The 19915-nt window shown below is 49.2% G+C and overlaps 8 protein-coding genes across 8 annotated transcripts; 4 read left to right on the top strand and 4 right to left on the bottom strand.

Annotated features, from left to right (window-relative positions):
* Positions 1-497: 497 nt before the first annotated feature.
* N7506_004310 (CNOT2/3/5 family protein) lies at positions 498-2428 on the top strand (the record flags this gene model as incomplete). Its single annotated transcript, XM_056953604.1, has 4 exons — positions 498-752; positions 825-1740; positions 1837-2299; positions 2368-2428. The coding sequence occupies 4 exons, from the start codon at positions 498-500 to the stop codon at positions 2426-2428; spliced, it is 1695 nt and encodes a 564-aa protein (XP_056812493.1).
* Positions 2429-4227: 1799 nt separating this feature from the next.
* On the top strand, positions 4228-5047 carry N7506_004309 (uncharacterized protein; the record flags this gene model as incomplete). Its single annotated transcript, XM_056953603.1, has 3 exons — positions 4228-4230; positions 4291-4736; positions 4798-5047. 3 exons carry the CDS (start codon positions 4228-4230, stop codon positions 5045-5047), a joined length of 699 nt encoding a protein of 232 aa, XP_056812492.1.
* Positions 5048-5813: 766 nt separating this feature from the next.
* Positions 5814-7423, bottom strand: N7506_004308 (multicopper oxidase; the record flags this gene model as incomplete). The annotated part of the gene is made up of 2 exons (XM_056953602.1): positions 5814-6721; positions 6787-7423. The coding sequence occupies 2 exons, from the start codon at positions 7421-7423 to the stop codon at positions 5814-5816; spliced, it is 1545 nt and encodes a 514-aa protein (XP_056812491.1).
* A 952-nt stretch (positions 7424-8375) lies between these two features.
* On the bottom strand, positions 8376-8885 carry N7506_004307 (MGMT family protein; the record flags this gene model as incomplete). Its single annotated transcript, XM_056953601.1, has 1 exon — positions 8376-8885. The coding sequence occupies one exon, from the start codon at positions 8883-8885 to the stop codon at positions 8376-8378; it is 510 nt and encodes a 169-aa protein (XP_056812490.1).
* A 568-nt stretch (positions 8886-9453) lies between these two features.
* N7506_004306 (uncharacterized protein) lies at positions 9454-11368 on the bottom strand (the record flags this gene model as incomplete). The annotated part of the gene is made up of 5 exons (XM_056953600.1): positions 9454-9810; positions 9867-10193; positions 10243-10717; positions 10765-10918; positions 10972-11368. The coding sequence occupies 5 exons, from the start codon at positions 11366-11368 to the stop codon at positions 9454-9456; spliced, it is 1710 nt and encodes a 569-aa protein (XP_056812489.1).
* Positions 11369-13326: 1958 nt separating this feature from the next.
* Positions 13327-14894, top strand: N7506_004305 (MFS transporter; the record flags this gene model as incomplete). Its single annotated transcript, XM_056953599.1, has 2 exons — positions 13327-13554; positions 13614-14894. The coding sequence occupies 2 exons, from the start codon at positions 13327-13329 to the stop codon at positions 14892-14894; spliced, it is 1509 nt and encodes a 502-aa protein (XP_056812488.1).
* Positions 14895-15512: 618 nt separating this feature from the next.
* crmD (putative copper transporter crmD) lies at positions 15513-16252 on the top strand (the record flags this gene model as incomplete). Its single annotated transcript, XM_056953598.1, has 2 exons — positions 15513-16067; positions 16106-16252. The coding sequence occupies 2 exons, from the start codon at positions 15513-15515 to the stop codon at positions 16250-16252; spliced, it is 702 nt and encodes a 233-aa protein (XP_056812487.1).
* A 256-nt stretch (positions 16253-16508) lies between these two features.
* On the bottom strand, positions 16509-18065 carry N7506_004303 (Siderochrome iron transporter 2; the record flags this gene model as incomplete). Its single annotated transcript, XM_056953597.1, has 1 exon — positions 16509-18065. One exon carries the CDS (start codon positions 18063-18065, stop codon positions 16509-16511), a length of 1557 nt encoding a protein of 518 aa, XP_056812486.1.
* Between the last annotated feature and the right edge of the window lie 1850 nt (positions 18066-19915).

Raw genomic sequence — 19915 nt, 5'->3', positions numbered from 1 at the left:
TTTAGATCTATAAGAGCAGCAAGTAAGCATTAAGGATCAAGGAAGGGTGGGGTTGGGAAGCTGGGGTACCTACCCGCCGTCTTGGGTAAAGATATGGAAATCAGTGGTGAGTGGTGGCCGTTGAACGTGGATCAAGAATACTTCACGTAAGTACACGATAAGCATACGATGCGTCCACGGGTGCACTGAAAGTCCGTGAGATTGACACTGTCGCGAGCGCCCGCCAGAAAACCCGCCCCTCCGCCATCGCAGTGGAACTCCGCCCCTCGACACCGCCTGCCCACTTCGGCATCCAGAGCTTTCCACTCAACGCGGAGAGGAATCCACTGGTTTCTGAGTCCATGTGCCTTGTCATGAGCCAGCACTACCCACAATTCCCTAAAACACATTTCTGTCGACGGTGCAATATTGATCGCTCGGGTCGCACACCCTCCAACCCTCCACCCTCATTGAGATAAACGCCAGTGGACGGCTCCGTCCTCGCCCACGCTTTCACAATGGCCGCAAGGAAGACGCAACAAGAAATCGACAAGACCTTCAAGAAGGTCGCTGAAGGGATTCAGACGTTCGAAGGCATCTATGAAAAGATTCGACAAGCCACAAATCCCACGCAACGGGATAAGCTCGAGGACCACCTGAAGCGCGAGATCAAGAAGCTGCAAAGGTTCCGAGATCAGATCAAATCATGGGCCGCCGGAAACGAGGTCAAGGATAAAGCCCCGCTTATCGAGCAGCGGAAAGCCATTGAAGTGGTGGGTTTGCGACTACTATAGGGCCTTGGGTCCGACCGCTTCACCCAAGGGACAAGCTAACAGCCTCGGCAGTGTATGGAACAATTCAAGGCCGTCGAGAAGGAGATGAAGACGAAAGCCTACTCCAAAGAAGGCCTCTCAGCAGCTTCTAGGTTGGACCCCAAAGAGAAGGAGCGAGTGGAGTGTTCCGAGTTCCTGTCGAATATGGTGGACGAGCTTCAGTTGAAGATCGAAGCCTTAGAAGCAGAAGAAGAAACTCTCCATGCGCAACTGAAAAAAGGGAAAAAAGACACCAAGAAGGCAGACCGAATGGCCGACATCTCGCACGTAACCGAACGACATAAGTGGCACGTGAACAAGCTGGAGTTCCTCAATCGGTCGTTACAAAACGGTAACCTGGACGTGGGTGCGGTACAAGATCTCAAGGAAAGTATCAAATACTACGTCGAGGAAGGTGGTAGCCTGGACTACTCTGGCGAAGATGAGACGCTTTACGATGATCTCAACATCGGCGAGGAGATCGAGGCGCAGTTCGGCATGGGTGGTGAAGGCGATCGCGTATCATCACAAGACGCTCAATCTGTACCAGATGAAGAGCCGGAATCTAAACCCAAACCGAAGCCAGAAGCCACTGCTCCTCGAAGACCGTCGACGCAGATGAAATCACCGCTTCCCGTCCTCGCTACCCTCCACCCCGCTGCCTCCTCTAGTGCCACCCCGGGCATGAAGCCCGCTCCGCTCCCCACCCGCCCCCCTGGCGAGACCCTCAAGTACGCCTCCGCTGCGGCTGCCGCAGCTGCAAGTGATAAAAGTGGGGTGGGAATTCTCCCCCTTCCCCCTCCACCTGGTCTCAGCCCGGCTCTGTCCGTGGCTATGCCAGTCTCCAAATCTTCTACCGCTTCACCGATCGTGGCGCCAGCACAGCCTATCTCCAAGCCCATAATCTCCCCTGCTGCGGCCGCCGTATCAGAGGACCTTGGTACCAATGGTCGATCTAAGATTCCAGCAGGCGCAAGGTCATCACCAGCACCGGCGAAGGTGGAGACATCGACAAATGGGAATACGGAGATTGAGCAGGCTGAAGGTGAGAAGTCGGTGTATCATCTACCACCGGGCCTTCAAGACTTGCTCCAATCATTCGAGGTGACGAAGACGCGTGCTTCGGCAAACCCCTCGCCATCAACGCAACGTCTTCTGGCCACATCGTTGACAACGTGTCCAGAGCCTGGTGATGCCGAGAAGCCCCGTCATTACAAGCCTCAGAACCCCTACAGTACTCCGTTATACTACCCGCAGGAACCTCTCTCAATATTTGATGACCCTCGACTGTACGATACTGGCAGGATTGATACTGATACCCTTTTCTACCTCTTCTACTACCGCCAAGGCAGCTACCAGCAATATCTTGCAGCCAAGGCGCTTCGGAATCAGAGCTGGCGTTTCCACAAGCAGTACCAAACTTGGTTCCAGCGCCACGAGGAGCCCAAGAACATCACTGAAGAATTTGAGCAAGGAACTTATCGCTTCTTTGACTACGAGAGCACATGGTCAGTTATCTCTATCCGGCCCACGCAAGGTCAAACCCAAGAACTCCACGCTTACGAAGATTGAACAGGATGAATCGCCGTAAGGCCGATTTCAAGTTCGTGTACAAATATCTCGAGGACGAATTATAATCCGTCCCAATTTCTTCATGAGCAAACCGACCCTGCACAGTTGACTTTTTTTTTTTTTTTCTTTTCGGCCTAAAATCTGCTCGGAAAATTTGTGGCCCGACGCTATGACATAGACTGGGCTGGATGTTTGAGGCTATGCGGGAGGGAACTTTGAACCATCTGTCATGGGATCCGGGCTGTTCATTTACTGTTTTCGTACGGGCATCGGGCAATGATCGCAATGAATGGGGCCTCGGTGGTGTGGGCGTTTTGTCAAATCTCTGTCTTTTTTTCTTCTTTTCACGGTTCACTGAACAATACAATGATCCATGCATGTCGAGTCTTTTTTCTATGTCGAGTAATACAAGTCCCAGCAAAGTTGACCAAGAGCTAAGAGCTAAGTTAACCAAGAAGTAAAATCCCACGCTTATGCGACCGTCTCCCTTGCCCGTACCTGGCCTAAGCCCTGAACGTATTCGACACCCGGGTGCTGGATCTGGGGTGTCGATCGGTGCGTGAACAACGCATCAAGTACGGGAGTACTTGTACATCCGTCGCCCGGATTGGGTGCATGCATAAAAGTACTACGTACAAGAGGATAAGAAAGCGATTGAAATCCGGGGACGGCACGGCTGCAAGCGATTTTCTTCCGAAAGTCTCGGCATAGTAATATGCGTGCAAGGTTGCCCAGCAGGGCCCGGGGAAGCGAATCCAGGGCCCGCGGAGATGAAGTAGATTCGCACCGGAAGGGGAATAGAGTGCGAGTTCACGCAGTATAACGTCACAAGCGCTAACAAAGAGAGAGGCTCAGTAAAGTACACTAACAAGTACGAGCATCAAGTTGACTTGGCGTGCGGGATTTTTCCCTTCTAGAATAATTTAGCGAAGACTAGTGCAAAGGGGCTGTGCGCGGGGGCTATACATCATCGATCTGAGACCCCAGGATTGGCAGATTGGAGTTCGCAAGGCTGATCACTCGGCACGATTGTGCCGATTTGGGCTACGTCAATGTGGTTTGCGCAGACCTACATTGTTGTTGTTGTCGTTATTATCGCTGTTGTTCTACAACAGTACGAGTATCACCTGACTATGGAATCGCACAGCCCTAAAGTATAGCCTTTTATTATACGGAGTACTGCTTTTTAATAATTCTGCTCAACTTACTGCCTGCCTACAAAGTACAGACAGCACTCGATTTTCCCAGGGGGTTACCCTCAATTTCCAGCTAAACTCGAGCACAAAGAGATATGACGAAAACAAACAAGGAAACCGGGTCCAAAGACGCGCTAGAACGAGTGGAACGACGCTAGAAAACACACGAGACACTAAAACAAACCAATCAGGTGGGGATCGACCGTGAGGGGAACTCTGTTTGTCTGTTCTGACCGCTGCTGCTTATCGACTCTGCGTATTGGCTCGCCCAGCCTCACGTCGTCCACTCACCTCCAACAACCTCCAATCATCAGTCGTGGACGTGCAGCACTAGAAGGGCCGTGGAACTTTCCGTCAGCACTACTCAACGGCCTGCATGTCCCAAAATCCCATCCCAAATTCCCGCAAATGAAAAACGTACGGTTTTAACCAGTCCCCATCCAGTAGTCTTCTAGAACTGCAGCTCACAGCCTTTTGAGAGGTCCACAATAGATGGGCTGTCCCGTGTCTAGTCGGAGGGGGCTCTAGTCATGCATCTCGAGAGTCTTCCGAGTTTCACAGATAAAAGGGTCCCGGTACCTTTCTTCCTTTCCTTTTACACTTAATGAATTCTGCCCTTGATCATTTGGCCCTCTGAATTGATTTTTATAATTCCAATTTCTCGCGCGATGGTATGTGGACTGGCGTACTTTGTACACACTCTAGACTAATCTAACTTTCCTTTTAATAAGACTGCAATTCCAATTCCTATGGCCATGTCCTCTCGCTCCCTCTCTTCTACCTCCGACATGCAGTCCCCCTTCAACTACGACTCTTACTCCTCCTACTCTTCCTCCCCGGGTGGTATGGATTTCTTCTATGGTGGCCAGCCTGTCTACGACTCGCTTTGCGACCTCAACCCAACATCCTTCCCCATGCAAGAGGTCACCCCCGAGGTCTACGGCATCACCAGTAGCCCATACACCTACGCCTCCCCGCATGAGTACCCTGAATTCCCAGTCTACACCCCGCGCCTGGTACCCCAAAGCACACCGAGCAGCTGTGGAAGTAGCTACAGCAGCAGCTACAGCAGCAGCTTCAACTTTCCCGCCGAGGACATCGCATTGCCCCAATACCCTAGCACCCTTTACGACTCTGGATCCGACTCACCTGCTCCTACTACATCTTCTTCCTCTAAGTAAGTAGTGCCATCCACGATCCACGCTGTCTGGTGAATTTAACTAACATCACTCAACCAGGCCTGCAGGCGCTAAGCCTTTCGCATGCGACAACTGCGGTCGAGCTTTCACCCGTTGCGCCGACCTAAAGCGCCACCAGTCCAGCGTCCACTACCCGGTCTTCCGTAACTGCCCCGTGGACCACTGCTCACGCAAGGGTAGCAATGGATTCCCACGACAGGATCACCTCGTCGAACACCTGCGCTCATACCACCACATGGATGTTCCCAAGCGGGGATCTTCCAAGCGATCCGCGAAGCACATTTCATGATTGCCTCCTCCTTTCCACCTCATTTTACCGACAGTGCTTTCTTGACGATATTACGACTTTTTTTTCTCTCTTTTTCCTTATTCGGTTTTGAATTTGCATGTCTGGATCGCACTCGACCGAGTCGATCCTGTATAGACGATTCGCTTCTACGCTTTATTTTTTGGGTTCAGCTCACGAGCCCGTGTTCTAGATTCTAGAGAGGCGCGATTTGTTTAGATGGGCTATGTGAGATGCCTTCAATGTACTGTTATGATTACGATGTATCTTGTGCTTTTTCAAATCCTGCTCGGGTTTGTGTTTCCATTTTCTCTAGCTAATCGAACCACCTATTTTTTACCTTTCTTCCCCTTGAGCTAGTACTCGGCTTCGTCGATCCGCCAAGTAATTTCCCGGACACGTACATGTAGTACAATCCTTTGAATCCTAGTATATCACATTTTTCAACTACGTGGCTACACATTGATCATGCTTCTCTAATGGCGTTGAGCTATTCCAAATACCCTGCATACATAGAAGCAAGGAACAAAGAAATCCTCTCCGAAGGAAAGCAAGCAAAAGTACTCCGCACATTCAAAAAAGTCAAAACTCTAAAGAAAACTCTTTGGATCCTTGTGCAACTTTGTAAATCCTCGCTGGCTCGAAAAGGTCAGCCCTGAGCGCATCCAGATCCTTTGACTTCCCAACCTAGTAACGCCGATCTCAATCCTACCTTCTTCCACTTTTCAAACTCCGACCCTGGAGATCAATGTCAATGCAGAGCTACGATCTAAATCCCAGCCCCATTCACCAATATCTGACCGCCAGGGTCATACCGATTCCAAATATCACAATTCTCTTTCATCGCCTTCCCATACTCCCACCAACCCCCCAACGCATTCCCATAAACATTCAACATCCCTCTAATCTCGTCCTCCCGCTCAACAAACTGTAACGCAAATCCCTGATCAATGTGCCACCCAATGTGACAATGCATCAGCCACGCACCAGGATTATCCGTACGGAACGCCAGCACCAGATGCCCCAGTGCAGGAAGTAGTGCAGTATCTCGTTTCGGAAGTGATCCGGCCGCATAGTCTAGATTCAGTGTGTTTGTGTCGACGTTCCAGGCCCCAGACCCCTGCGCAACAACTAGGAAATCATGCCCGTGCAGATGTATCGGGTGCGGGGCTTGTACGGTCGTTTCTATTATCACAAGTACCCAAGTTTCGGCTTTGGGGACGGAGATTACCGCTCGGCTGGGCTGCGTTGGATCCGGCGGCTCTACGGCTCCGCCGTAGTACCCCTGACCCTTGTCGACGAAGTCCATTAGCGTTGGCTGATACCATGTCACCTGCATAGATGTCCCGTTCAGGTACCAGCGGAAGACGGAGTTCTCGTTCTGGGCTACGGAGGCGGGAAGGTCTTCGTTGTAGTAGAAATCGGATGCGGTGAGGGAAAGATCTTTGGAGATTATTGGGGATAGCTTTGATGCGGGTTCATCTTCGCAGGTGTCTGTTATAGTGTAACTTGTTGTATTTGGGAGCGAGGTTGCGGATCCTGTTCCGTAGTTGATGATGCCGCGGATGTTTTCTGCGTTGCTATTTGTCGAACATGATAGCTGTGGGATGGCGCGGAGCCAGAAGGAGTTTGCGATTGATTCTTGGTCTGCTTGCACAATCACATCGTAGCGCTGGCCTGTTCCCCGAGTAAATTAGTAAGGACGTTCTTTTTGTTTCAGGTTTGCTCATACATTTGCATACCAATTGAGATATTGATTACAGTAGTTTTGTAGGGTTTGATTGGAACAAAATCCATAGATATGACCGTCAGAGTGTGATGATCTATACTGAATTTGAACTGAGTATCGCAAGCGACATTTGTCACACGAAGCCGGTATGAAGTCCCCGGGACAAAGGAGGTATTGTACCGGTATCCTGTCTGGATTGAGCCATTGTCACCTCCGAAGACATTGTGTCCATTGATGAGGCCGTTGTCGAGCTGAGGTGCACCGACTGTCTGTGCTTGGGTCCAGAGCTGGTCCACGGTATTGATATCCCAGTCTGAAAGCAAGATCACCCCTTTATCCTCATCGTAGTTGCTGCTGGCTGGCCCGTTGATGATAACACCTCCATAAACACCTTCCCAGGTCTGAAGTCCGATGTGAGAATGGTACCACGTCGTGCCGTACTGTGTCGCTCTCCACCGGTAGCTCATTACATTCCCAGGTGCGAGAGGACATTGCGTAACAGACACTACCCCGTCCATCGGATTGGTGAAGTGTTGACGGAGTCCATGGATATGCAAGCTTGTTCCGTTGTTGATCTTTGGTGGCAGGCTACTGCGCAAGTGAATGATCACGGTGTCTCCCCAGTCTGCTTCGATTGTTGGACCCGGCATTGAATTGTTTATTGCTAGCATCCATCTTGATCGCCCATCGGGTGCCAGGTTTGCTTGGTGTACATTGAGCCAAAACTCTCGAGTGACTCCAGTGTCTGGTACTGTATCCGTATAATCTGTGTATAGATCATATTGACACCATTGATCCCGTGTTTGGGGTGTATTCCCTGGGCATGTACCCGAATGTATTATGGTTTGGTCGACAAAAACTGGAGGAATAAATGGCTGGGTGTCTTGCCACGGTTCATAATATGCATTCGTCGTGTGGCCGAATGAACAATATGCTATGTACCAAATAAAGGTACGCATCGTCAGGGCCAGGGTGGCTTGAAAAGAGGTTCCAGCGGTGAACAGCTTTCAAATCTGTACTATATACCCGAGGCCATCATTTAATAGATACCCATCCAGTTCCAAAGGTGTTTGGTGGAATGTTCTCGGGGATGGACCAGAGTAGCGCATTGATGATAGGGCAGACGAGGTCGTGGATTGCGGGAATGACCAGCTCAGATTTGAAGCCTTTCACGCTATCGCAATTCCGCCGAGTTGGCTCTGGAATGTAAGCAGAGGCATTGCAGTCCCAGGGGCATCTTTTCTGTGGAAGCTTGTGACCTGTGTCAGTTCTCAATCTGTGAATCATGGATTCAAGTATTTTGAATCGATCCAGGTATCAGGTTTCCATGCGGTATATAATATGATTCCATGGTTGCCTGGCAAGCTTGAGTCTGCCGAGAATATGCTCATGCCGAGAACATGCTGACACTATTAAATGTATCAGCAGCAGCTTGACAAGTCGCTCCAGAGCTGTCGCCATACCATGAGCGCAAATCGCAGGCAACTGAAATAATCTCAATTGAGGAGAAAACGACCATAAACACCATTCATGTGCCAGAGATCAAGAGCGCACAGCCCTAGCCAAAAACATTAACATGACGCCAACGTACATAATCCACAGTCACTTCTGTCCAAGATCGACAAATTCTTTGAAACAGACACCGCTGACTTTTCCATCAACAAAAACGACCCCCTCCTCTTCGAGTCTCAGACGTTTCTCCTCGCAAAAGCCACCCCCAGCTTTATGCCCATCAACCTTCCATTCTCCCTTATACCCACCAAGCGTCCCATTCGCCGCGAGAACCCGATGGCATGGGACCTCGGGCGCAAATGGATTGGTTCGCATTGCATTACCCACCGCCCGCGCACTGGAACCTAGAAAAGTTGCCATGGCTGAGTATGTAGTCCAGCGACCCGACGGTACGGATAGAAGGACGCGGTAAACGCGCCGTCGGTAGGGGGTTAGTGTTGGGTGAAGAGATATGCGGTGGAGGTATTTCTTGGTTTGAATTGATGGCTGAGCAAGTTTATTCAACTCATTTTTCTCGGTTCTTTGAGCTGTGCCTGGGGTTGGGATTGATGCTGAGGCGGGCGAGCCTGTAGGATCCACATGCAGTGCCATGACTTCCATGTGTGTTGGCTCAATGATGTGTTCAATCCCTTGGTGCGGTATGCAAGGTCCCGATTAGGCTTGGAACATGGATTGCCTTTGAGTGATGCTGGCTGCGTTGGGAATTAGCTGGAATCAATTGCTTGGGTACGGCGACGCGGTGAGACGCGTACTCGGAGCTGAGCTTACCGCGCGATATGTGCGTTTTTTTTTGGAAAATGATTGATGTGCTCTTATTGAAAGTGCAATGAATTAGATCAAGAAATAATCGAGAGGGCTAAGAGATGTTTGACGATGACTCCGACAATATTTGGTGGTTGTTCTGGAAGTGACCAATTAGAATTCATGTTGCTCTCGGTCCTACGTTCCAAGGTTGGAGGTTGGGTTGGACCACCAATATCCAAATCCAGGTCAAGGATACCCCGAGGCGATCATGAGTATTTACAGCAGCGCTACAACAATGACTTCATCTTCGGCTGACACTAGGTAGAAAATAATTACCCATGAGATCCAATTATCCATGGTTGTGGCTGTCATTAAAACATTCTTCGTGACTAATTCACAGTCTTTGCCCAGGTGATCTACAAATCTAAACACGATCAACATGCTCCGCTCCTGTGGCATCATCGCCTGCTTTGGATGATGCAAGTGCTGCTGCTGCGCCGATTGAGAGAGGCTTTCCGGTCTCTGGATCCACCACGCTGCCCTTGCGACTGAGCGCCTGAACCATGCCCGGGTTCTCGGCCTTGAGCCGCGCAAATGTCTTTTCAGCGTCCCAGACCCATGGGGTCTTGGCAGCAAATAAAAGATCCATGTCCTCAAGAGTGCGTTGGTTGCTCTCCGGGTACAGCGCCCAGACCATGGGAATTGTGATGACATTACTGGCCGCGAACACGTATAGGGTCTTTTCGTTGATAGCGCTGAACATCACAGGGCAAAGAAGAGTCTAACAAAATTTCATGTTAGCGCTGAAATACGTTCTTGTTGATCAGCTTTTCTTACCAGCCATCCATTACCAATACTCCAACCAACAACACCGAAAGCGTTTCCTCGGGCGCGAACAGCCAGGGGGAAGATTTCGGCTGGGTATACCCATGGTACTGTCAGCCACGTGGCTCCGAATGTTGATGTGAAGATGAAGATCATCGAGGCTGCTGCAGCGCCGTATGATGATGCCTTGCCCATGTCACCAACAGCCTTGGCATCGATGGCGAGTCGGGAGAATCCACCGGCAAGGAACATGGCAATTCCCTGCACAACCGAGCCCCAGTACAACGTCCATCGCCGACCAAGACGGTCGATGGTGAAAACACAAACCAGCGTGGCGAACTAAACCCATATTAGCACTGCCGCAATTCCATGCAAGGTGTAAACATACCATGTAGAAGACATTGTTCAGTCCACTGATCCATTGGCTTTTTGTAGAGTCAAATCCAGCAATACTGAAGATCGTAGGTGCATAGACGGTGACACCCGCGATGCCGACCCATTCTTGCATAATCTGCAGCCAGACCACCAACTGCACTCGGCGACCGATGTGAAGATCACCAGATTTATAGCCAATCAGCATAGACCAGTAGGAATCCGCATGGTCAACGGTCTTTTCCATCTCGGCAATGCTCAGGATATCTTGGAACTCGGCTTCGGCACGGACAAGGTCCTCTCCGCTGGATCCACGCAAACGTTGCAGGATGTATCGAGCCTCGTCCTCGCGACCGACTTTGACCAGCCATCGAGGAGATTCCGGGAAGAACCATACAGAGCCAAAGAGAACGATCAAAAAGACAATTTGGAATGCGATTGGGAACCTCCATCGGAAAGCAGACTCTCCATTGTCGATGAAAGACAAACCACTGCGGAAGGTTAGAAATGCTCACATCACTCAAAGTAAACGACTCACAATTCAAGCCAATATGCCAATACAACACCAAAGATGTTCAAAGTGAACTCGATCGCAATGAACTGACCTCGCGAGGTATGCTCGGCTGTCTCAGTAGCCCAGACAGGAACGATAGCGTTCAAAATGCCGGTGCCGATTCCGTTTACCATGCGCGCTGTACACGTTAGATCAATCCAACGAAAACGAACAAAAGCAATTTGCACTTACCGCAGATCATCCAATTATGGTTCATGGCTGAGCATTGCAAAGCCGCTCCCACAATAGCCCAGATAGCGCCCGCGCCGATGGTCTTGATCCGTCCCGTGCGATCTCCAAGCCATCCACCGAACAGACCACCGACAAGGGTTCCAAGGTAGTATACCGACACGATTCCACCCTGGAGCAATGAATTTGTCACCACTGGGGTCGGTTCGCCGTCAACCATTTTAGTGTACCCGAACCCCATGAGATCGATGTAGTCTTTCGCGTTGTTGACACCGGACATCATTCCTTGATCGTAACCGAAAAACAGGATTGATAGTGCAGCGACACAGTTAATTCCAATGAGAAGCGAGCGCTTCTCCAGCTTGTGGACGAGATTCCATGATGGAATTTTGTCGCTCATCTTGAATGTGATCGGGCCAATGTATTAAGAGTCGATGAACAGAAATCACAAAGCGCTGCTGTGTCGCATTAGTTAACGTAAATTTATAAACCAACGACTGCAGATCGATCTGCGGGGTATCATGAAATAGTCAAAGACAAGAATGCAAAGTTGCGACATCATAGCGGCGCATGGGGCCTTTATAGCCTGCGCAAACACGGCGAGAGTCCGAGTCATCGAAAGCAGGTTCCCCACGAGGACCAAAAAAACCAGGAAAAGTAATGAGCGACATGTCCAATACGGTTACATCCCGGCTGAATTTAGCCAGACTCTCGCGTGGTCCGATGAGCCAGGGCCAGAACCCGGCACAGTCGCACTGGGGGAGTGTGTCACGGCGGGGCTAAACCTGGGGATGCCTTTTACCCGACGCTGAATTCGGCAATCCGAAAGGAAAATTGCGGGACGGCTCTTCTCCAGGTCGCGGTGTTGACGCTCATTGGATCTCCGCCGCGTTACGGGTTTGACCTGACCCCGGTAACTTCAGGCCGATGATCAGGTTGTGCGCTGAGTTGGATTGGCTTGCACCTCCCCAGGAAGGTTTAGGTTCAAAGTGAGTGCACAGGGCGAAGATCCGTCGGGGCCAATGACGATGGGAGGTGGAGAAGGGGGAAATGGGGAAATACGGAGAAGATCCCCAGACGCCGGGGAAAACGCCGTTTTGGCCGAGGGATTGTACACCTCGGCAAGCCATTTTCTACTTCCTACTTGCGATGATTGGTGAAACCTTACAATTCAATTTTCTAGTCCATAACTTTTCATCTGGTTTACATTCACTGTCAAGTTGACTTCGGTTCTTGCTCGGGGTCTTTTGCAGTGACAGCCCCTGCTCGGAATTTAGCCGAGCACTCCACGATTTCCCCACTCCCGGCCATGTCTCGTCCTGGTGAAGGTCTTGGCGATATTTGACATAGTATTTGTAGGAGCAAACCCCAAAGGACGGAATTTTTACTGTCTCATCATCAAATTTCCCTAGTTTGTGTAATCTTTGACGTTCTCCCGGGAAGCTTGGGATGCAAGCAGTCAGCTTGCTGTTCCACAAGTCCAAATGGCTTAACTTATGCTTGTCCTTGTGTCTTTTCCGCCATTCGAGGTTTTGATTGTGATCCCGCCTTACATCTTCAACCTTTGGAGAACAGTTTGACGTTTGGCGTGCCCCATTTATCGAACTATGCTGAATGCGTGGGCAGCTTGCCTTTTAGCAGTACCCTTTCTTGCCTTGAAAGGTCACTTTCGTATATTTCCTTCGTCCGTGAATGGAGCATTGTGTAAACCCCAGGAGAGTTTTTGTTTCAGGCTTCTTTGAAACAACACCACAGATATCCATGGGTCTCTTTCAGCGCTACTCGCTTGGGGATTTGTATGTACCCTGGTCTCTCCTTCTTGTCTTACTTGTCATGGTGATAACCTTAATTATCCTAGTCATGGAAAAAGGTTCTTTTCATAACTGGGTGGTCACTTATATTCTTGTACGTGGGTTTCTGACAGAGCTAACGAAATATTTCCATTTCTATGCAAAGTCGGGTTGAAACCATGGATGGGCTTGAGGAATTATCACTGAGATATGCTCATTTCATTTTGCCTGTCCACTTTGATCTCTGCAAACAAATATCAGGATACAGTGCTGTAAAGTGTGGAGAGTTTTTGATCCGAACTAACCAAGGCGAAGATAAATGAGGTTGTAGCCCGAAGTGAACCTGGAAAACAATGTCAAGGTCAACATTATGTGCGAGCGTGTGATGTGGTCGAGAGGTGCCGGTGCCGGGATTCCCAATCAGACGGCGGACCTCCCTCGCACGGTGATTGGTTCATCTCTCCCGGAACCGGGATCCGAAGTATTCAGATCGGGGATATTTCAACCAACTTCGAAAGACCACATGGTACGGAGAATAAACCCTCGAGATCTGATAGCGAAGTCCAAGATGGCATCACAAGCCGAGGCCGATGAGGCCAAGTCTCTCGAAACACCGCGCGACCCTCAGTTCTCGCAGTTCACAGTCAACACCAAGCGCTACATCGTGGCCATGGGATCCTTGGCTAGCTTTTTCTCACCCTTGTCGTCCAGTATTTACCTACCAGCTTTGACCACCATCGCAAATGAGTTACACGTCTCGACTTCTCAGGTCAACTTGACCGTCACTACGTACCTGGTACGTAACCACTTGGATACCCGCACAGGGTGGAGTAACAGCTAACCATATATCTCTAGATCATGCAGGGCGTGGCACCTATGTTTACCGCAGGCTTCTCGGACCACGCAGGCCGTCGACCCGCCTACATAATCTGCTTCACCGTTTATCTCGCAGCCAACCTGGGCCTAGGTCTTCAGAGTAGCTATGCTGCCGTTCTCGTTCTCCGGTGTCTTCAAAGTGCTGGCAGTAGTGGCACAGTCGCACTTGCAAATGGCCTAGTGGGCGACATGATCACGTCTGCTGAGCGTGGCTCCTACATCGCCTTCGCTTCGATCGGAAGTATGCTAGGTCCCTCACTTTCCCCAATCATCGGCGGTCTTCTCAGTCAGTATACGAACTGGCACTGGATCTTCTGGTTCCTTTTGATATTCGGTGGTGTCTTCTTCCTCATTCTCGCGTTGTTCCTTCCGGAAACTTGTCGCAAGGTCGTCGGCGACGGCTCGATCCCTCCACCCACGCTGAACAACTCTGTCGCGGATGTGATCCGGCATCGCAGGCGCAAGGCGCAAGGCATTGTACCGGATCCCGAAGTCGAGGCCGAGGTTCGAAAGAATTACTCCTTTCGGTTTCCTTCGCCGATTCCAACCTTGAAGATCCTCCTGGACCTCGAAACATCGGCTGTCCTTCTCACTACCGGACTTTTATTTGCTGGATTCTACGCTGTCATGACCGGGGCTTCCACTTCTTTCCACAAGATCTATCACTTCAACGATATCCAAGCCGCTTTGATGTATCTTCCCATCGGCGCTGGCGGTGTGATTTCAGCTTTCACGACTGGTCGACTGGTGGATTGGAACTATCGTCGCCATGCTCGGCATGCTGGGATGACCGTGGTGAAAGGTGTGCGCGCAGATATCAGCAACTTCAATATCGAACGTGCTCGACTGGAAATTGCTCTGCCATTCTATTACATCAGCAACATCGCAATGGTGGCATACGGCTGGGTAATGGGACGGGAGATTCACATTGCCGCACCCGTGATCCTATTGTTTATCGCTGGCTGGGCACTTATCGGTACTTCACAGGTGTTGAACGCTTTGATGGTAGATCTTTGGCCAGGGCAGTCGGCAACGGCTACCGCAGCGAACAATCTGTTTCGTTGCGAACTTGGCGCTGCGGCGTCGGCGGCGATCAGTCCTATGGGTTTGGCTATGGGTGAAGGCTGGGCGTATACTACATTGGCACTGATTTCGATCGCTGTGTCTCCTTGCTTATGGGTTGTTGCAACTCGTGGGATAAAATGGCGACAGAAGAGGAATCAAAAAGAGGAGAGGAAGACTTCCTCTACAAAGACATGAATTTTGCGTACTGGGGCTAAGGGGTCCCCAAGCCAGATGTTGCTTCGGTGTTCTTGCTGAAAGATAGTTTGGCATGTGTAATGCCATGGCACCTGTACGATTCTGAGTTAGCTAAATACAATCCCAAGGCTTGTCATTCGAAGGTTTTTGCTCTATGAAGATACATTTTTTGACATGCCTGGAGGCTTGACTTATGTCGCATCAGACTTCTCGCGTGATATTGGACGGGAGATCACCTGGTCTCTCGTTCTTTTTTTCAAAATTAAATTCGTAGCGGTCAGCTCTACAACAAAATCAAACAAGGAAGTCACTTCAGTGAGAGCCTTCTCTCATGCGGATCACTTTCACTGGCCAATCAATCAATCTTCACTCAATCTGGTGCAGTCCAAGGTCCCCAACTCCACCACGCGGGAGAGGGACGTTCGAACCCTGCGCTATTATGCGGTAGAATGCGCACATTAAGGTGTAGCTGCCTCGTGCCAAGCATAATCTGTACAGAGCACCGGTGCGCGCATTTATCGCCTGATTTGCGATCATCCCAGAGCTGAGATAAATAGATCGCACATTGTATCCAGCGTCTATTTGATCTCAATCCTTCGTGCTACAATGAATCACAATATGAACATGGACCACGGTGGCCATGGTCAACATGATCATGCTGACGGGGGCCATGGTATGGAGATGTCTATGCCAATGGTCTTCACTGCAAGCACTCAAGTCACCCTGCTATTCAGCTGGTGGTCAACGACTACAGCGTTTTCATATGTCTTTACTCTCCTTTTCCTTTTCCTCCTGGTCTTACTCAACAAGTTCTTGGGGATATTGAAGCTTCAACTAGACCAGCAGCCAACCAACACCGACCACAAAACACATGAGGCGCTCAAGCTGGATCTACCTTCCTCTCGCTGGGCTCGGAATCGGGCTTCAAAGGTTCGTGTCAGTCCTCTACTACCACGTGTGGAAGCGAACGAGGACAGCGACCACTACGGCGCGGTTTCATCTTCTCCCCTTCTCCACCCCACACCGCAGCTTTCCTCCCAGCCGCACGGGGAGGAACCGCATGTCAATTCACAGCCGCGTCTGTTTCGATCATACAGAAAATGGATTTGGCAGCAAGGCAGTTTGAGCTCTTTGCTTGAGGGACTCCGTGCCTTGATTGGCTATGCATTGAGAGTCCGTATTCTGACAGCCACAATTTCGATAGCTAATAGTTGTTATCAAGGATGCTGGCAGTAATGACGTACAATATCGGTGTACTGTGTGCTGTTCTTGCGGGTGTTGTTGTCAGTGAGCTGTTCCTTGGCCGCTTTTCCCCAACTTCGTCAGGGTGGCAGGATGGCGCATGTCATGATGGCTAAGAAAATCATAAATAAATTGCATTCTAGTTGATATGAGTTTTTCGTTTCTTTTACATCGTATGATCGTATCATAGCACTAGTTTCACTTGGATCCCTCAAACCTCCTCAAATGTTCTCAATAGGCAGATTCACAGTTGGCGTCACAGAAGTGCTATTCTTTGGGCATGAATGTTCGAAGTTATCTTGATCATACCCTATTTAAAACTATATGCAGCAGACGTTTCATTGAAAAAAGAAAGATGCCTCCCCAAAGTGACTAAATGACGATGCCCTTGACCTGCTGCTTGTCCACATTGTAGTTCTTCCACATAGCGACCGCCGGAAATGCAAGAATAACAATAGCGCAGGCCGCAATGCACTCATACTTCTGACTATACGACCACGCGTGGTTTATAGCATCCCTGGTTGCCGAGCCCGGGGGATATATCAGCTGCGCCGTCGAGCCACCAAGATAAATTGTCGCAAAATCAGCCTTTGTCTCATCCGGAAGGGCATTGAGCAAAGCCTCAGGAAAGGTGTTTGAGTAGATGGCGACGGCAACAGCGTAGCCAATGGATCCACCAACACTACCGGCAAGACTTATCAAGGCAATCATCATTGGGATTCCTTCTCGATCGGCCGCGGCCATGACAGCCATCTCATCGCCGATGACGAGCGTTCCGCCTCCCAAGGCAATGAATATTTGACACATGATCAGGTAGCCGATTTTGCTATCAGTTCCCCTGAAATGTATCATGAGACCTGCGCCCAGCATGAAGAGCGGAACACCGAAGAATAGACAAATATTTTTGAAGTGCTTGGTTTGGCGGATCCAAATGCCAAAGATGACCCCCCAGATTGTGGAGCTAACTCCATAGATCTGTGTCATATATCCGGTCTTTGCGGTGTCGAGGTTGTGAACAACTTGGAGGTAGTAATAATAATACTGGTTCCATGCGAAATAGTTGAAAAAGATGACGGCGGAAACGATACAGGCACCAAGAACAGTGCGGTTCTTGAACAGCTCCCACTTGATGAAGGGTGACTTGGCACAGTATTTCTCCCAAATGGCGAAATCAGGGAAGAGCACAATTCCAATGACAATCATACTGATGAAGGTTGGGGATGAGTATCCACCATAGCCATAGACCTCTAGGCTGAAAGGTAGCAGAAAGAGAATGAAAGCGGCCATTAGGAAAAACCCACCGACACAGTCGAATTCATGGAAATAATGGACACACGACTGCAACGCAGTGCGATCAGCATGTGTTTTGGTGAAAATGGCCGCTTTTTCAGCTCTGCGCTGGTAGATTTTGAGCACGAAAGCAAGTGGAACAAATGTGATGAAGATGATTATAGCAAAACATCCATAAGCCCATCTCCACGAAGAGTGGACATAGAACGCCTGTGCAACTAATGGTCCAGCAAAAGCGGTGCAGATAGTCGGCGTACCAATGAATGCGTATGCGAATGCTCGGTTACGTAGACCAGTTGCATCTGCCACAAATACACTCAGTATGAAAGTCACAGAGTTATTGCCGACAGTGTATAGCGTATAGCCAGCTGCAAAGCTGTTAGGACCATTACAAGAGGCCATGACGATGAAGCCGATGAGAAAAAGTCCCAAGAAAAGCAAAAAGCCCTCTGCGCGACCCCACAGATTGAGGATCTTTGCAATTGGGAGTGCAATGATTCCAGCGATGATTGTTGATAGGATATAGGCTTGGGAAATTTGAGGGGCGGATTGGAAGTCTGCATAGGCGTAGTAGATCATGTTGGAATTGAGGGAGAGTTGCATGGAGAGGATGAAAAAGCACAGCCAGATCCTGCTCATTGCAAGCGCGTGTTAAGATTGAACCTTTATTCCAGAGTTACATTGACTTACCATGCATATATCGCGCGAACTGCAGTCTTGGACCAGACGAGTGCAGTGGCTTCTGCTTTTTGCACTCCAATTTGTGCATTTTGGGTCACTTCTTTTGGATGTTGGAGGATTTCCTCCTCGTTTCTTTGCTCTAGACTGGCTTTGGGCGGTGGATGGTCAACTTGCTTAACGTCGGCTGGTGGTGTGGGCGTGACTTCATCGGGCCTTCAAGTGGTGTAGAGTTGAAGAGATTCGCACTCATTTTTTTGATGACCAGATGTCATGTACTAGGTAAGGGAGAAAGAGTGAAAGGGTTGAGTTCATTTCTCGATTTTCAAATGAGAAATGAGAAATCGGACGTGAAATTGGTTTTCTACTCTTCTTATAGCCGAATCTTTTCAGTTTACTTCGCCAGACCATTTCTGTCGTAGTGCCGCTTACTGTGGGTTTAGTTCAATCAGATAGTTGCAGGCCTATAATTCACCCTGGTGCTGGTCAATGGCCCGCATGATCTAAAGCGTAATGTTTACATACAAAATTTCCGAGATAATACCTAATATGCGAAAGCTAGGCTTGGGAGAGTGAATACCTCTACGCTGAAGGCATTCTCATATTCGCTTTACCAAGTAGTTCCACTTATCTACTCTGTGGTTCCAGCCAGTAAATTGCTCAAACCTGCGCATGACAAGTCAAGGATCGGACATTTCATTTATTGAAACAAATTTTATATAGCTTGTAGCAGCGAAGGTCTAGATGGTGCCCAGGTGTTGGTTTGTATTCTTTCCTGATAGCACTGATAGCACCAGTCAATCCCAGAGAGTTTCATTCCGAGGCCTACTCAACCCATTGGACTTTCAAATGTCAATGTCAGCCCTATGAATACCCCCAATATTTACTATTCTGTTCCAAATAAAACCTATAGCATGCGTTGAGCTCGCATTTGTGAAGCCAGTCTTAAAAGTACTTGCAGCAATGGCGACTTTGGATGTGAGCTGACAATAACCGCAAATATGCTCACACCGACCACACTACTCGTAGTTTAGTGTTAAATGGAGGTTCCTAACAGGGCTTAGCATCCCATGTCTGTAGATCGAATACTATACTCTCAATTTGATTGGATTGTTGAAAGCCATATATAATAGCTATCTCTCCTTGGTTCCATGTTGATCTTCCGAGGCACTATGAGAATTGGCCGCAGAAAGGCGACAGTTTATAGTTTAATCAATGCAGGTGGCAACAGCTCTTTGAAATTAAGCTTGAGATAGTTCAAATCATTTCCTAAAATGATTATGAGATATTCCATTAAATCGGCCCGATGTACGGCAAGTCTATAGCTGCATTTAAGATCGGTGATCAAATTACAACTCACAATATTCTGGATTATCTCTATAACGGCTAGTGTCATGCTCTGCAAGCATTACATGTTCGGTTGTTTGCTTGCCTGCTGCCCCGCGCCCTGTTTGCTTACTTTGTTCGCTTTGCTATTTAGCTAGCTTCCTTCCATAGCTTCTTCCTTCTTTAGCTTTATTATCTTCGCGTTCATGGAACTACCATCATCCATCATCCTCACAGCTAGCGTGGAGAAATTCCCTTCTTAATCGACCTTTATGAAACTAGGAAGTCAAGCATAACTACAAGATGATCAGGCTGTCTTCTGGTAGACCCGTAAAACAGAGGAAGCCCCCCACTTTCTCCTACGGCCTCTAAACATGACGTGTCCCTTCTTGGTGAGATGAGCAGCGTTTAGAAACCTGGGGCGGGTACGATCTTATCTACGCACTACAAAACCATAGTAATAAACGACACTGTGGGGTTATTCT

This window comes from Penicillium brevicompactum (assembly GCF_028827555.1).
Source record: "Penicillium brevicompactum strain IBT 35665 chromosome Unknown utg000003l_segment0_segment0, whole genome shotgun sequence".
In the NCBI taxonomy this organism is placed as follows: Eukaryota; Fungi; Ascomycota; class Eurotiomycetes; order Eurotiales; family Aspergillaceae; genus Penicillium; species Penicillium brevicompactum.
Note: the sequence above shows the minus strand (reverse complement) of the source record. Positions and strands in the feature narration are given on the sequence as shown.